The 19161-nt window shown below is 34.9% G+C and overlaps 1 protein-coding gene across 1 annotated transcript in view; it reads right to left on the reverse strand.

Annotated features, from left to right (window-relative positions):
* Positions 1-19161, reverse strand: part of LOC121407054 (erythroid differentiation-related factor 1-like) — a 61252-nt gene that overhangs the window by 26524 nt on the left and 15567 nt on the right. Inside the window, exons 3-4 of the mRNA XM_041597973.1 lie at positions 13648-13705; positions 8627-8752 (exon numbers count right to left, since the gene is read on the reverse strand). Of these exons, the coding sequence (XP_041453907.1) occupies positions 8627-8752; positions 13648-13705 (184 nt within the window). The remainder of the gene's footprint in view (positions 1-8626; positions 8753-13647; positions 13706-19161) is intronic.

Here is a 19161-nt window from a genome sequence, read left to right on the forward strand (position 1 = left end):
TGTCTTTACCTAAACACAAATGTTTGTGCAAAATATCATGAGCACTTGTTCAAAACCTGAGGAAGTGGTTTGATCGCCAACATTTGCAACGAACTGACCGCTCGACCCTGCAAGGATTCCTACCATGAATATTAGTATAACCTCTTTCAAAATTTGCTTGATGGGGTTTAAACATATAAAATATTATTAATTGGCAGGGGGAAGTCATTGAGACTCATGAATTCAATGAATAATAAATGCAATAAAGACTGGAAAAAAATATTAATATAAACAGAAAGAGGAGCATCTGGGCAATAGACTAAATGAAAGTTAGACCAGGTGGAGGTTGGACTAAACATTAATTATTATAAAGTGAGTGCATACCAAGTGGGTTATCCAAGATGGCGTTAAACAATATGAAAATTATGCCTCCTGCTAGTAAAGCAAGTGAAAACAAGCAAGAATGTAACATACATTTGATTAAAGGAAAAAATATCTGTACAATCATTATATTTAATTATACTTCATAATATTATTTTCCCTGACAAAGCAGTACCAAACATTTTGAAAGTTTGGGTGGTCCTTTTCAGGACCAACAATTGCCCACAAAAGATACATAGTGTACCATGAAACCTACTACGCTATTAAAAAAGTAGTACCAACTCTAACAGTTTTCTATAGTGTTAACATTTTTGCAGTCACATAAAATGTCACATGGTCTGAAATTTTAGATTTAAAAAAATATGAAATAAAAATACAAATAAAACAATTCCAAAAGTAAAAAAAAAGGTTTTGTTAAATAAAAATGACCCTGGATTTCTAACGTTACATTTCATCCCTCTCAGGATTTCAAAGTAATTTTTAGATTCTATGTTATGCTTTTCAGTTGAATCAATATTTTGAAAGTAGACTGCTCTATCTCTTTCTCCCCATCTCTCCCACTCTCTTTCTCCCCTTTTCTCTATCCATTTCTTTCACAAGAAGCAGGGCAAGTTTTTTACTTAATATTTCTAGAATTTCACATGTTTGTACTTTGTAGTAAATCTCTCTTTCAAATTGGATCAACCCCTAACCACTATATTCCTTTCAACCCTTGTTTTTCATGTTGGTAATGAAGTTATTCCATTCGATTCAACAACGTAAATAAGATTCCCTATGGTAATGCTCCAATGGATTCCATTACGCATTTCATTCCAAAAGTAAAAAAAAAATGGTTTCATAACAAAAATGACCCTGGATTTCTTACATTATCTCCCTCTCAGGCTTTCAAATTTTTTTTTTAGATCTGATGTTACGCTTTTCAATCAATAGAGTCTACATTTTGAAAGAAGGCTGCCAAGTCTCTCCTTCCCATCTCTCTCTCTCTCTCTCTCTTCCTCACGCCTAATTTCTATCTCTTCTTCCACACAACGCACTCACAAAGCAGGGCTCATTTTTTACTTAACATTTTGAGAACGTATTTCACATATTTGTAGTAATCAAATTGGTACACATACTCTCTTAATACAAGAAAAGGCAAACTCAAGTGCCTAGGAGTGAGGCTAGAAATGAATTTGGAGCCCATCTTGGTAAATAAAATCATAAAACATTATCATCTTCCATGTATGAGGCAGGTACCCTGATAATTTTCAGCACGAAAGAAATATTTCTTTAATCAAATTCAACAGGGCGATTCCATGCAAGAAAAGTCAGTCATTTTCACAACACTTTTTAACCTGCTGTCCAAACAAAGAACTTCAATTTAATTTGTGGTAATATTAAAGTACTACTGGGTAGTCATGTAAAAAAAATGACAATCAACCAAAATATGTTTTCCATTGATGAATTAGGGGCAAAAATGTATTGTATGGGACATTTCTGAGTCCTGTATAACACACAACACAGGGAATGATTTTGCTTTAAAAAATTTGAATAGCATTTTTGGTCATAAGAGAAAAGTAATTTGCTTAATTACATGTATGCTATGGGACTGTCCTAGACTAGGGAGTAAAATACTTTAGCCTAAAAATAATAAATGAATATTGAAGATTTAAAAAGTATTTCATTTTAGCATCATCTTATACCCCTTTCACAATGCGCTTTTCACCGGCTAAATTCGCCAGCGAAGGGGAAAGTGTCTAGTACGAAAGGTACACAGGAGAACTTCACTGGTGAAGTTTGCTGGCAAACTTCTCCACCTCGAGAGGTGGCCATTTTTGTTATGATCGTAACAAAATGGCCAATCGAGACTGGGGTAGAAGGAGAGAACTTTTCGGTTTTTTTAGGTTTCAGTTGGTGCCCAGATGTCAGGAAACTGCCACTCGTTAGACCTTCATCCATATAATCGTGGTAAGTGCATAATTTCTATTTTCAAAATTCATTTGGAGAAATATTTAGACCATAAATCATGCTAGTCCCGTGAGTATGGTCAAATACACGGTAAGCCCCTGGGTTAGTGTTTAGGGTGCTTTTCGAGACCCCATGATCGCGCATGGTATCCACTCGTCAATGGAAGTGGCCCCCCCCCCCCCCCGGGTTGAGGTCCTTCCGTGTGTACGGAAGTGTCTGGATCAAATAATATATTTTATATCACAGAAATCATCTGCTTCTCAAGTTTGCTGCTCCAAATATGAAGCACTTTGATTGAAAGGTACATGCTGAAACAGGGTATCAGCCAACAAAACTAAGACGGGGAAACTGATCCATCTTTGTGAGTACGTCTTGGTAGTCATGGTAACTGCTATTGTCACTACACCTGTATGTTCTTATTAAGCATGTTAAAATGCACGTAACCAGGTGACAGTAACTATCATTGGATCAAAGAAATGCTTGCGTTTATCGTCCATCTCTTCATAGGTCCACGTTAAGGTTCAATGTAAATACCAGCCCATGACACAGCTTCATGAAGAAATATTGGTATTAATTGGTTGACAATTATTGGTCAAGACTAACAAATAGTTACTAGAGGATGACAGTTTCATCAGGTTCCAACAAGAAGGGACTTTGGGATAATTTTTATGATTATTTTTTTCTTATTTCAAATACTGAAACAATTCATCGAAGACTGCCCAATGATGCAAAATTGTTTTGAAATTTAAAGTAGAACTCAAAGTATCAGCAAATTAAAAAGGGCAAAATAAAATATGCATTTGTAAGACTTACACCCCAGTCCCTTCCATCTTGACAAACTTTCAGGAAAAATAGTGCTCATGATTATTACTTTGTTTTTACTTCTTCAAAAATGTAGCCAAATATGCTTTTGAAATAAAATTTGACAAGTAAATTTACCTTTCAATTAGACTTGCTGCCGTAAGGAAATTTCCTATTTATGACAAGTTTCATACACAGCTAGCCTCTGAACGGCACAATAATATCATCTTCTTATGGGGCAACACTGGGAATATAAGTTTTTGTTAAAAAAAAAAATTCAATGAAATAATACTTTCTTTACAGCATGTAAGAGTAAACAAGTGTAATGCCTCTGGCCGTCTCATCTGCATCACGCGGTTCAATATAGCAGCAGTGCTGACTTTGAATACTACTCTAACTCGCACAAGATGTTCAGTGATACATGGTTACTCTAATGTCCACTTTTTATGAACTAGACCAATAAACTTACAGAGATATGATGGTTATTCAACAAAAAACCCCAACATGGCCAAAGTTCATTGACCTTACATGACCTTTGACCTTGATCATGTGACCTGAAACTTGAACAGGATGTTCAGTGATACTTGATTACTCTTATGTACAAGTTTCATGAATCAGATCCATAAACTTTCAAAGTTATGATGGTAATTCAACAGATACACCCAATTCGGACAAAGTTCATTGACCTTTGACCTTGGTATGTGACCTGAAACGCGCACAGGATGTTCAGTGATACTTGATTACTCTAATGTCCAAGTTTAATGAACTAGACCAATAAACTTTCAAAGTTATGATGGTAATTCAACAGATACCCCCGATTCGGCCAAAGTTCATTGACCCTAAATGACCTTTGACCTTAATCATGAGACCTGAAACTTGCACAAAATGTTCAGTGATGCTTGATTACTATTATGTCCAAGTTTCATGAATCAGATCCATAAACTTTCAAAGTTATGATGGGAATTCAACAGATATCCCCAATTCGGCCAAAGTTCATTGACCCTAAATGACCTTTGACCTTGGTCATGTGACGTGAAACTCATGCAGGATGTTCAGTGATACTTGATTAACCTTATGTCCATGAACTAGGTCCATATATTTTTTAAGTTATGATGACATTTCAAAAACTTAACCTCAGGTTAAGATTTCGATGTTGATTCCTCCAACATGGTCTAAGTTCATTGACCCTAAATGACCTTTGACCTTGGTCATGTGACATGAAACTCTAAAAGGATGTTCAGTAATACTTGATTAACCTTATGGCCAAGTTTTATTATCTAGGTCCATATACTTTCTAAGTTATGACGTCATTTCAAAAACTTAACCTCAGGTTAAGATTTGATGTTGACGCCGCCGCCGTCGGAAAAGCGGCGCCTATAGTCTCACTTTGCTTCACAGGTGAGACAAAAAGGGAATGAAATTATCATATACAGTAAAAAGGTTGAGATAAATTCACATTGTTTATTGGGATTTAAGTTACACCAATAATGAAGTACATGTATTCCTAAAGATGATCGTAGGGATTAAATATTGAGTGTTAAGGAGGTCAACCGCATAGCCAGGATTTCATTTTGGAGGGGGCGGTAAATGCACGCGAAGCGTGCCAACACTTGCAGAGCGCGCTCCCTAGGGTGTGGGTGCAGGGAGGGGGAGTTTCCCCCTCCCGCGCGAAGCGCGAAGCTTTCGATGTTTCATAAATTAAAATGAAAAGGAGCTGTCTCTCTTGTCTCTAGTATCAGCTCCAATTCAGTTGACGATACAGTGCGTCCCAGAATAAACGAAACCGAGATTTAGCTATCATTTATCATAACTTAATCATAAATAGAATAGACAAATGACCTACCAATTTAAAGCTTAGAATCTCCTCTTTCATCTGATATTACTTAGGTTATTTCTTATTCACGCATGAGTGAGCAAAAACAATTTGAAGAAAGGATACCAAAAACTCATTTGGCGGGGGGTATCTGGGTTTCAAAAAGAAAACCACATTTCTGAAAAGTTCAATATCTGCTCTTTATTTTGGTACCTCAATTACAGAAAATGGTCAAGAAATAAAAAAGTTGTGGTCATTTGAAATAAGGCTTGTATTTCCATAATTTCATGAGATAACGTGTTTTCACCGGTTTCCCACAGAAGCTTTCGCATGGTGAACAAAAGATTTAATGCATGGCTGATCGTCAACAAAACGGAGTGTCGAGTGAGTTTGAAAGCCAGCCTGGAGAACCTCTTCATTTTATGAAATTATTGAAATTCAAGCCTTATTTCAAATGACCAGAACTTTGTTAATTCTTGACCATTTTCTGTAATTTAGGTACTAAATTAAAGAGCAGATATTGAACTTTTCAGAAATGTGGTTTTCCTTTTGAAACCCAGATACCCCCCGCCAAATGAGTTTTTGGTATTCTTTCTTCAAATTGTTTTTGCTCACTCATGCGTGAATAAGAAATAATCTAAGTAATATCAGATGAAAGAAGAGATTCTAAGCTTTAAATTGGTAGGTCATTTGTCTATTCTATTTATGATTAAGTTATGATAAATGATCGCTAAATCTCGGTTTCGTTTATTCTGGGACGCACTGTATTGTGATTTTGAACCTTGTTTTAAAATTGATTATGAACGCACAAAAAAGGAATACAATGGAGGAAATTAAAATAATAATAACCCCGCGCGAAGCGTGGAAGCTAGAGCGTTTTGTCATTTTTTTTGCCATGAAAAGGATCCCGAGAAAAGGGTGTTCTCAAAGACATATTGAATACTTCCCTGGGAAAGATCAGATTTTATTACAAACAATTTAGCGACAGTGCATATCTTTAACTCGCAAAACAGAGGAGAAGAAGTGTATATGCCGGGCGGAAGATATTCCTCCCCGCGCAGAGCAATATAATTCTGAAATTTCAAAGGGCGGACGTTTCATCAAATACAGATATCTCCAATACCCCCATCGGCTCTAATTCAATTGATTTTCTAGGATTATTGAACTTCATTACAAGGAAAATGGTGCGCAAAAAGTTGAAATTTCTGTGATTTATTGAAATTAGATAAAAAAAAAAGATGCCTTATTTCTTTGACTTATCCTAAAGCGCTTCATTTTCAATTATAAAGAAACTTACGTGTCATTCAAACTGAGGGTGCAAAACAGGACAGTAGATGAACGTGCAGGGAAATGACATGACATTAGAATTTGCTAAAAAGATATTGTACTTTTTTATTTAATACAAAAATTTTATACCTTCCTCTTTTTAAATTAGGAACCTGTTTGCCCCCAAATTATGGTTGTTTAGTAATGAGCTGAAAAGCGGAGAAGTGGACTTTATGGAGGTGACGGCAGAAATTGATAAAACACTGCCCGCCCAGAGCCGACCCGACCAGAAGTTGCGCGATCAATTAAAAAAAATGATTACTTCATATACTTCGGTCTAACCTTACTCTAATTCCATGCTGCAATGCATGCATTTGAATTTTAACTGGCAAGAAACACATATAGCTGAGATGGAAAAACAGGGTTTAGAGAAAGGGTGGGGAAACAATGGAGATCTTCAATATTGTCATTTAACCGCGCACAGCGCGGAAGCAAAATTCATATATAAATTTAGAGTAAGAGTGAAGGAGTTTCACGTTTAAGAAAAAAATAAAGAATGAAAAAAAGAAAAAAAAAACACAAAGCTACCTTTCTTCCCTTTCCTCCCTTCCTTTTCCTTTTCTTCTCTCTTTTTTCCCTTCTTTTTTTTTTCTTTTTGGGGACGTTTTGGGGGGGGCGACTGCCCCCACCGCCCCCCCTGGCTACGCGCCTGAAGGAGGTAGTGCTTATCTGTATTAACTGCTTGCAGAGAATGCCAGAGGGTTTTGAAAGTGATATGTTTTCAGGCAAGGTAAAGATAATGATTTAGTATGAAGACTAGCACATCAATGATGTGGAGCTCATCCGACATCTCGCAACAAAATTTAACACAATTTAATTTCAGCCAAGATGACACTGTAGTGAATTACATGTATATTGGTGACATAAATTGAGGATATAGAACTGAAATTGATGAAGAAATGTGATCTATGAATAAATTTCATATGAATTAAGTATTAATCATTATCTAGTCAAAATGTAGCTCTCAGATGGAACAAAAATAACCAAAATCAATCAACAAATAAATAAGTTATTTTTGAAAGTTTTGAAAGTATATGAATAAATAAGCATATTTAATGAGTTTCAAAATTCTATGTTGAAATTTGTATCACCACCTCGAGCTATCATAATAAAGCAAACAAAATTGAAATTGACCAACAAATGAAGAAAAAACATTTTTGTAATTTATGAATAAATTTTGCATAAATTAGAATAAATAATTTTCTGGACAAAATTTCAAAATTTTGTGTACAAGTTTGGTGAACTTTATGCAGCTCTACCGGATGGAAGCAAAAAAAATCAAAATCTGTCAACAAATAAAGAAGAGGCATTTTCTGTGATTTATGAATACATTTCCCATAAATTAGCATCAATAATTTTCTACTGAAAATTTCAAAATTCTGTGTAGAAGTTTGGTGGGCCTCATGAAGTTCTACCAGATGGAAGAAAAAATATCAAAATCTGTCAACAAATAAAGAAGGAGAAGCATTTTCTGTGATTTCTGAATAAATTTCGCATAAAATTAGCATAAGTAATTTTCTACTGAAAATTTCAAAATTCTGTGTAGAAGATTGGTGAACCTCATGAAGCTCTGCAGATGGAAAAAAAAATCAAAATCGGTCAACAAATAAAGAAGCATTTTATGTGAATTTTTAAAAATATGCATAAACTAATGTCGCATAAATTAGCATAAAAATTGTTCTAGTCAAAATTTCAAAATTCTGTGTAGAAGATTGGTGAACCTCATGAAGCGCTACTAGATAGAAGAAAAAAAATCAAAATCGGTCAACAAATAAAGAAGAAGAAGCATTTTATGTGAATTTTCAAAATATGCATAAATTAATTTTGCATTTGAAGTAGCGTAAAAATTGTTCTGGTGAAAATTTCCAAATTCTGTGTAGAAGATTGGTGAACATCATGAAGCTCTACAGATGGCAAAAAATCAAAATCGGTCAACAAATAAAGAAGCATTTTATGTGAATTTTTAAAAATATGCATAAACTAATGTCGCATAAATTAGCATAAAAGTTGTTCTAGTCAAAATTTCAAAATTCTGTGTAGAAGATTGGTGAACCTCATGAAGCTTTACCAGATACAAGAAAAAAATTCGAAATCGGTCAACAAATAAAAAAGAAGCATTTTTGGGAATTTTGAAAAATGTGCATAAATTGGCATATTTAGTGAATTTCAAAATCCTGTGTAGAAGTTTTGAATCCCCCACCTAGTACTATCATATAAAGTGAACAGAATTGAAATCAGAATTGAAATGGCGAAGTAGTACTTAGTATTTTTAAATTGTGGATGGATGACAGATGACGGACGACGGACGCCACGGCATAAACTCGTCTTGCCCTTCGGGCCCGGATGAGCTAAAAAACTATGAACAGGAGCTTTGCTTACCTGTGAGGCATCCCTAAGGTGCTTATAGAGATCAAGTTTATCAAGAAGAAGAGTTTTCCCAATCCGATGGACTGCCAAGCTGACCTGCTCATTACTGAAAGGTATCTTCAGCAATTTTTTGATGTTCTAGAGAAGAAATTGAATGACACAACAGTAACATATTATATATTGTTGTTAAAATGTGCAATTTTATTTATTAAAAAAACGCAATTATTCCAGAGGCAAACTTAAACCAGAGTGACAAATATCAAACTAATTATTCAAAAAAAAAGTTACTGAAATAAACAACAAGTGGAATGCCTCTGGCCGTCTCACCTGCATCACGCGATTCAACATAGCAGCAGTGCTGACTTTGAAAACTACTATAACTCGCACAAGATATTCAGTGATACTTGGTTACTCTTATTTCCTCGTTTTATGAACTAGACCAATACACTTACAGAGATAGAATGGTAATTCAACAAATACCCCCAATGTGGCCAAATTCATTAACCTCAAATGACCTTGATCATGTGACCTGAAACTTGCACAGGATATTCAGTGATACTTGATTACCACTACTTTTACTTCCAAGTTTCAAAAGTCAGATCAATAAACTTGAAAAGTTATGATGGTAATTCAACAGATAACCCATTATGGCCAAAGTTCATTGACCTTTGACCTTGGTCATGTGACCTAAAATGCACACAGGATGTTCAGTGATACTTGATTACTCTTATGTCCAAGTTTTATGAACTAGACTAACATACTTTCAAAGTTATGATGGTAATTCAACAAATACCCCCAATTCGGCCAAAGTTCATTGACGATAAATGACCTTTGACCTTGATCATGTGACCTGAAACTTGCACAGGATGTTCAGTGATACTTGATTACTATTCTGTCCAAGTTTCATGAATCAGATCCAAAAACTTTTAAAGTTTTGATTGTAATTCACCAGATACCCCCAAATCGGCCAAACTTCATTGACCCTAAATGACCTTTGACCTTGGTCACGTGACATGAAACTCTAATAGGATGTTCAGTAATACTTGATTAACCTTATGGCCAAGTTTCATGAACTAGGTCCATATACTTTCTAAGTTATGATGATGATGTCATTTCAAAAACTTGACCTTAGGTAAAGATTTGATGTTGACGTCGCCGTCGGAAAAGTGGCGCCTATAGTCTCACTCTGCTATGCAGGTGAGACAAGAACTGTTTCCCTTTGGGTGCATGATATGAATACCGTGTTTACACATTAACTCGGCTCGGGTGTTGAATCAGGGAGCCGGGTTGAACACTGCGAAGAAGGGATCAGAGATCGCGTTTATACGTACATATAAAAAGGCGAGTTCAACACGGCTCGCGGATCTCGTACGGAAGAAGAAGAATTATGACGTCGCAAATTAAACACGGGAAATTCACCGCCGGAATCGAATCTTGTCCGTGCGAACAACAACAATGCCAAAAGTGAAAGCGCGCGCAGTGACCTGGTCAAGAGAATTCGACACGGCTTTCTGTTTACACACGAAAAAATTGCCGAGTCTGACTCGGCTCGCGGGTTGAAACCTACGATTTTGGCGGATCAAAAAAGCCGTGTTCGACACAGCTCGCAAATCACACTGATCGCGTTTACACAGCATAAAATTGCCGTGTTGAGCACGGCTCGCGTGTCGAACCCCCGAGCCGTGTCACTGTGTAAACACGGTATAAGAGAACTATATGACAACTTTGTTTTGATAATTTTCCCCTTATTTTCATGTACTTTTCTATAGCAAGGAACTATAATTATGTGCCATTTAATGAAAATTTAACATGCATACTTTGTAATTATCCAATTTTTAATGTATCAATTCACTTAGAATCTTTTTATTTGTCTTAAAAAATTGAAAATTAATACTCAAAACAAATTACAGGTACATTTTAAACATAATTAACTGTTGGGTGAAAATGGAGAAAATGAAGAATGGAGCTCTATATTGAAAATTAATCCGATGAGGACATATTGAGAAGCACAACTGGGGACCATTTCATAAAACTGTCTGTAAATTATGCATGACTTCACACACCACTGGTCACCCTTTCTTGTGGTAAATGATGTCCCTAATGCCCCGTTTACATAGATACCATAAATCTAGAGCCATTAGATCTAAACAGTCTCGGCACAAAGCATGAATCTGCGGGAATCGCAGGGAAAATACAACCAAGACAGCCTAGCACGAATGCGAGATTACACAGCTTGATCCACTGTTGGACTGTAGAACTTAACGGTCAAGGCGTAAACGCGGCAAAGAAAACGGAAGTCCTTCATCTGAGCGCATGGTCTCGATCATTGTGCAGCATGCGCTTTTTCCACTGACTGACATTGACCAAACAAAAAAAGGAATAGAAGAAAAAATGAAAGATGAATAAAGACAGAATTAAAACCAAAGAAATACATGAGAAATCATAGAAAAGAAAACGGAAGGAGAAAACAAAGAAATACATAAGATTTTGAAGAAAAAAAGAAAGAAGAATTAAACCAGAATACAAAATAATTGATAGAACAAAGAAAGAAGAAAAATCAGAACAAAGAAATACAAAGAATTGATATAACAAAAGATAAAAGAAGAGTTTAAACATTAAAATATACAGAACTGACACTAAGAAAAAAAATAAAAATAAAGAAATACATAAAATTTGAAAGAAAAGAGAATGAAAGAAGAATTAAAACATGCAGAAATACATGAGAAATGAAAAAGAAAATGGAAGGAGAGAATAAAATATGATACAAGAGAACTGATAAATGATAAAAGAATTATAACAAGAAAATACATAAGAACTGATAGAGGAAAATACAAAGATAGAAAAATAAAACAAAGAAATAAAATGCATACATGGTCATGTCAAAATTTTCATCATGGAAAATACATAATGGTACATGTTGCATAAAAACATCTCTTTCTTCATAAGGGTTATTTTTGGATCAATGACTGCGAAAATAACATGTCACTCTCAACTTTCCTGCTTTATCTATTTTCCATCTCCCTTTGGGTTTCTATCATGTATTTTATTTCACGAAGTGCATGTTAGGCGGTGGGGATACAATTCAAACACAAAAGATGCATTTCTCGCTGCTTTAAAATTAGATTGAGAGAACCAGAAACCAGGTCACATTCATTTTCCACTGAAAAACAAACACTTCTCGAGAGTCAGCACTTGCTATTTGTCAACAACATCGCTTCTATCTTGTCTGCTGTGCAAACCCTTCACTCAAGTTAAGGGTCTGAAATTTGCAGCCTACTCATGCCTTGTGTACTGAAGGCCCTCTCGCTGAATTCAAACAGCAAGTTTTGTATGTGCTAGTCTTTGAGTGGAAACACACTTGTTGATAAAAGTTTCAATCGGGGTCTGTGCCTGCAGACTAACTTTTATCTTTGCCTATGGCAGCCGATTCTGTGATATAAGTTTTCTAATTTGATATTCAAGCCCAGAGCACATACACATTTGTATGATGATTAAAAATTAATTATCACTCATGCCTGTGAAGCTCTGTCATTAATTATTTGTGTCCTATTTTAATATTTCATTGATGACGGGGGGGTGTTCTTAACAAGGAGATCGTATTTGGGTTGTAAACAAAATGATCTCCAAGAATTAAATTTCTTATTTCATTAATTCATGTATAATTTGGAAGTTTGTCTGAAGATATCACATGGTTCTATTGAGATATTTCACTTTATTAAAACAAGTGAACCCCCAAAAAATATTATTTCCAAATGCACATTGTCTAGATTTATGCTTAATATTTCTACCAGAAACTAGCAACATGAATGAAATCATACATGTCGTCGCTGAATCCACAAATCACGTGAAACGTGAATTTTAAGTTTCTTTCAATTTTAGAATTCTCTAGATATGGTCTATCATTTCACCAAAATTTAGAACCCAATTCTCTCTAATTAATGAGATAATTAAAGTGAAAAAGCGACGCTAGCCTCAAAATCCTTTGTAAAATAATTCGTGAACTGGCACACAGGTGCGCGCCTTTTCTACGCACAAAACATCACTTGTGTTTGAATCACTGCTATGTCAACATTTGATAATCATTCAATAAATTTTTAACATGAAGGCAGCAGCAGATACCTGGCTCTTGGTTTATGTATTCTTCCTTCTGTTAACCTCACGATCATATAGCAACAAAAAGTGATTCTGTGCATCAACGGTCACCTGTGCCACTTCATGGATTCGGCAATGCCGCTGAATCCATGAAGAAGCAAAACATCCAAAAATAATGTGAAAAGTCAATTTTAAGTATCTTTCAGTTTCAGTATTCAATTTTAAGTATCTGTCAGTTTTAGTATTCTTAAGCTATGACCGAAAATTAGAACCCAATTCTCTGTAATTAATGAGATAATTAAAGTGCAAAAAAAACAACAACACTAGCCTCAAAATCCTTTGAAAAATAATCCATGAAATAGCACGCAGGTGCGCACTGTTTCTATGCGCACCCTGAAGTAATATTTTTTCACAAACAACACTTGTCATGCTGGTATTTGAATCACTATTATGTCCAGATTTGATGTTTATTCAATAATTTTTTTACATGGAAGGCAGGAGTAGATACCTAGGCAACCTAGCTCTATATACATTCTTCATTCTGTTAAACTTCATATTCATATAGCAATGGGCAGTTGAAAATGTAAAAATCTTCATTTATCTCGAAAAATGATGTTGCGCATCAACAGTCACGTGTGCAACTTCGTGGATCCAGCGGCAATGTAGAGAATTTACCATTCAATTTTTTTTTAATGGGTTCTCTACAATACTGAAGCATAAATTAAGAAAATGTGAACTGATGGCTTGAAATTACATGTATGTGATGAAAAAGTATAAAAATATACATAGAAGCACTTAATTTATTCTCAAGGTCACATTATCCCTATCACACTTCGGTGCAAATGAAGACAAACACAATTTTATACATATGCATTGATAAAATCCAATTTCAAAATGAATGCATTTAATTTTCTTGAAGGACTGTACATCCATGTTCTTACCTCTGAAGCTGAAATGACATCTACATCATCCATTATATCTGCATCTGCCATTCCAAAGCTGATGAGAAATAAAATATGGATAAAAAACAAATATTATTCCTTGTGATGTTTGTTAGGTGTATGGTTAAGGCTTCATGTTTTGTTAAATACCCCTAAAATTGGTCATTATTAGTTTATTAGTCTTACGGTAGTGTGGACGACATGAAGTCGAAAATGTGTAATGGGTGTATTTTGTGAATTTTTAAGAAAATCTATCTTGGTTGGGATCCAGACCAAAATAAGAATGATTTCATTTCCCACTCCTTTTTCGGGGGTATGTGCTCCATTGTTCAAGTGTGGAATGAGCCGAAAACTTCAGGATATGATCTCCATGTAGAGTTGTATGATATGTTGCCTGTATTGTGTGAGCAACCTTTTAAATGAACCTTAAAAATTATAACAAAAAAACAAGAGAGGCACTAAATATCCTCAAAATTGAAAATAAAATTTTCACCCAAAACAAGGAAAAGTTGAAAAAATGAAATTCAGGACTTATACTTTAATAGCCATAGGGCACATCTCTGTATTGAAGCACAAATGAATAAAAGTAAAACGGCATAAAAAATATTCAACATTTAAGACTGAGGAGAATTGAGATCAATCAATAAGGCATTCAAGGTCATGACCATGGCAGTCTTTGGTCAATCTAAGCCAAGAAAATAACATTTATGAAATAATTTCATTACAAGTCAAATTATCAAACTTTACTAAAGCTTTAGAATGGCTTCAATGCATTGATTGATAAATTTATAAAGGGAAACAAGTGGAATGCCTCTGGCCGTCTCACCTGCATCACGCGGTTCAATATAGCAGCAGTGCTCACTTTGAATACTACTCTAACTCGCACAAGATGTTCAGTGATACATGGTTACTCTTATTTCCCTTTTTTATGAACTAGACCAATAAACTTACAGAGATATGATGGTTATTCAACAAAAAACCCCAACATGGCCAAAGTTCATTGACCTTACATGACCTTTGACCTTGATCATGTGACCTGAAACTCGAACAGGATGTTCAGTGATACTTGATTACTCTTACGTACAAGTTTCATGAATCAGATCCATAAACTTTCAAAGTTATGATGGTAATTCAACAGATACACCCAATTCGGCCAAAGTTCATTGACCTTTGACCTTGGTCATGTGACCTGAAACGCGCACAGGATGTTCAGTGATACTTGATTACTCTACTGTCCAAGTTTAATGAACTAGACCAATAAACTTTCAAAGTTATGATGGTAATTCAACAGATACCCCCGATTCGGCCAAAGTTCATTGACCCTAAATGACCTTTGACCTTAATCATGAGACCTGAAACTTGCACAAAATTTTCAGTGATGCTTGATTACTATTATGTCCAAGTTTCATGAATCAGATCCATAAACTTTCAAAGTTATGATGGGAATTCAACAGATATCCCCAATTCGGCCAAAGTTCATTGACCCTAAATGACCTTTGACCTTGGTCATGTGACGCGAAACTCATGCAGGATGTTCAGTGATACTTGATTAACCTTATGTCCAAGTTTCATGAACTAGGTCCATATATTTTCTAAGTTATGATGACATTTCAAAAACTTAACCTCAGGTTAAGATTTCGATGTTGATTCCTCCAACATGGTCTAAGTTCATTGACCCTAAATGACCTTTGACCTTGGTCATGTGACATGAAACTCTAATAGGATGTTCAGTAATACTTGATTAACCTTATGGCCAAGTTTTATTAACTAGGTCCATATACTTTCTAAGTTATGACGTCATTTCAAAAACTTAACCTCAGGTTAAGATTTGATGTTGACGCCGCCGCCGTCGGAAAAGCGGCGCCTATAGTCTCACTTTGCTTCGCAGGTGAGACAAAAATTGTTAAAATGTTATTTCAAATCATCTTTTAAATTTGCACTTTGAATAGTGTAAATGGTAATAGAAATAGTAGACCTATCTCAAAGATGTGGAAACTCACTGAGACTTTATTTTCTCAAATTTATTGCATTTTAATTCACTTTGTACTATGTCAATTTCCACATAAAAACATAAAAAATATAAAAATCAATTAAATGCTGAATATATTTGAAATAATGACTACAAATGGGAATATTGTGGCAAACAAATATTTCAGATTTTAACTAAAATTATCAAATGTTTAAATAGCACCATTTGTTTTTCCTTAGAACATGTGAAACAACATACTTTGATCAAAAAGATAAATTATGGAATTTTTCTATGGGCAGTCTGGCAAAATTCATGAAAAAAAATCATTCCATCAATAGATATAAAAAGATACTGGATGTATTCCATATCAATAAAAAAACATCAACACGACCTCCTTTCTCATACCATTCACACAATAACAGTCAACCACTTCAATGTTTACTATCAATATTTGACAAGCATTCTTCCCATTTGCCATAATAAATTTGTTCTATCTTGATAAATAGAGGTGAATACATAAAATACATTAATTAGTTTCTACAATTAGTTTCCAAATGCATTAGTCTCATTAGAATTTCAAACTATGTGATGGCAATTTCATGAATTGTTCACTTTTCAGAACATGGATACCCATTACAAACTTACAATACAACAGTTGGTGGATTGAAAATCAATCACTCTTTAGCAGCTCAGGGCCCCATTGCATAAAAGTTACCATAATGGTAACTTGCTTGGAATCCTTGATTTTGATTGGCTATTAATCAGTGTAACCATGGTAGCTGCAATTGGATGGTAAAGTTACCATAATGGTAACTTTATGTAACGGTGTCCAGTGCATGCATCAGCTATTCAGGTCTTCAGTGTACAGTTACATTTTTATTAACAATAATAATAATAATAACAATAATAAACATAATAATATTAATTATGATGACGATGATGATGACGATAATGATTAAAAGTAAAAAATGAAGAATATAAATTGCAAAACATTCTGCAGCTACTTCAAAATATAATAGAAGAAATAACTGGAAACATACTTTGACAAATATGAAGATGATTTTGAAGCGAGAATTAATAAGTCAATTTCCTCAAGAATAAAATTTGATAAAAATAATTATCTCCTCATCATTCCAGTGTTTTGTTTTAATAATTGGCAAACAAGGAAAACAAACAAACACGATAACTGAAAAGGTAATTACACATGTATGTACAGTTTTATGAAGTACTAATACAGTGCATGGCACTTTAAAAGGGAAGGGTTGTTATCATTAGGTTTATCATGGTGCAGACAAACTAGCCTTGATCAACAACTGGGTCTCCACAATATACAAAATTTGCTATGTACAATGTAACTTTAGCATAATGGACTGCACACTCAGACCATTTAATTCAAGTGAAGGGTTTGCAGAGCACAGCAGACTAGGCAGAGGCTCCTGTTAATATCAACTCGTATCAGTCAAAATTGGTCAAAAAAATTGATTTGAGATTTTTGCAGAACACAAAAGTACAAGTTCACCCATAATTAAATTTTGTAGGCAGCAATTCATTTTAGTTTCTGAGACATGTGGGGATTTTTACGGGAATGCTATACAAATTGTTGATAAAATGCAAATCTCATATACATGTACATGTAACTAGGAACATGAAATCAGGGACGTGAGATCCCTGGTGTAATGTAGCAAAGCAAACAACAGTTACGCGCACTTACATGTAATATGCAAATGTGCGGCCAGCAAAAGCGTTGTATCTGCACTGCATTGACTTTGCACATGAAAGAGCAATACAACGTTTTGCTTGATCGTGTGCATTGTAATCGCCATCAGGGTTGTTGTGGCATCCCCCCCCTCCAGGGGGTGCCACAACAAACCTTCCACTGAAGAGTGGATACCATGCGCGACCATGGGGTCTTGAAAAGCACCCAAAACACGTATTTCTGAAAATGCACCCTTTAAGTACTGGTGTGTGAAACCCTAACCTTAACAAGTATTCAAAACAAACAATACTCTTGGCTGAATTTAAAACCTAAACAAGTACAGCGATATTTTAATTGTTAACACGTAGTGTAGCTGTTGGGGCAAAAAGTAATTCTTTATAACATTTTAGTCTTGATTTTTTTATACTCTTGCAAATTTGACCCTAAACACATAGCTTTCCTAGCGAAATAGATACCCTTTTTTCATTATTTTAGTGTTTTTGACACCCTTATTATGATACATACGTAACATGCTTTTTTGGTCGCGCATGGTATCCACTCGTCAATGTAAGTGCACCCTGTTACACCCACAAATGTAATAATCGCCCACAAATGTAATAACGCCCACAAATGTAATAACACTTTACCCACAAATGTAATAACGCCCACAAATGTAATAACACTTTACCCACAAATGTAATAACGCCCACAAATGTAATAACACTTTACCCACAAATGTAATAATGCACTTTACCCACAAATGTAATAATGACTTTACCTACAAATTTAATAAATTTGAAGTGATTTTTGGCGAATTCGTTCTTAACTAATATCCTATAGTAATGCGTTCATATAGCACAAAAGTTCAAAGTCTTTTTTCCAGACCCGGTTAATGAAATATTACAGTACAAGTCCAAGTCTTTTTCCAGACCCGGTTGTTTCAAAATTATAATATACGTCCAAAGTCTTTTTTCCAGACCCGGTTAATTCAAAAATTATAATGCAAGTCCAAAGTCATTTTTTCAGACCCGGTCGTTCCAAAAGTTATAATATACGTCGGTAAGGGGTAAAGACAACACTCTAAGCCCAAGCATTTTAAGTGGGTTTAATTTTGAAGATTTGTCTCAGCTGTCATTTTTTTCAATATTTCTTTATCTTTTAAATAACCGGGTCCAGACGAAAGACTAAGCATAATACTCGTGTTATTCCACAAGAATAAGAATATGAGTCTTTTGTTTTTAGGATTGTTTAAATCATTTTTAAATCACCGGGTCTGGAATAAAGACAACGCTCTAAACATGTGCTTTTCTACATGCATGGTCTTAATTTGGAGGATTGTTGGTTCTTAGATTCGTTGTTGGGGGTTAAGTTTTATTGATCTTTTATTCCTGAAATAATTTTGTCTTGAGGAAAGTCGATCTTCGACAATCGGTCTTCATGTTGTTCCACAGTAATTAGATTATTGGGTATTCGTTTTAGAATATTTGTAAAAACTAATTATTTTTCAAATAGTAATTAAGTCTGGAGAAAGGATGTCTGCTTTACCACGCGTTATTACAATGTTTTGTAGGGGTAGTAGTATTATTTTTAAAAAAGACACACAGTCTTCATGTTGATATTGGCCCAACAGGACAATTTGACACCTTCGAATCCCTGTCTGGAACTTTGTCTCATGCCGGCTCCAAGCAGGTCGACATCATCGTCGTCTACCGTCCTCCTGGATTTCAGGGATTTTCTCAGTTTCTCATTGATTTTTCAGCATTTCTTGATGAGAGACTGTGCAATCCTTCCTCTATCTTGATCACGGGGGACTTGAACATACACCTGGATAAGACTTCGTCTCCGCACA

Source organism: Lytechinus variegatus, chromosome 1, assembly GCF_018143015.1.
Source record: "Lytechinus variegatus isolate NC3 chromosome 1, Lvar_3.0, whole genome shotgun sequence".
In the NCBI taxonomy this organism is placed as follows: domain Eukaryota; kingdom Metazoa; phylum Echinodermata; class Echinoidea; order Temnopleuroida; family Toxopneustidae; genus Lytechinus; species Lytechinus variegatus.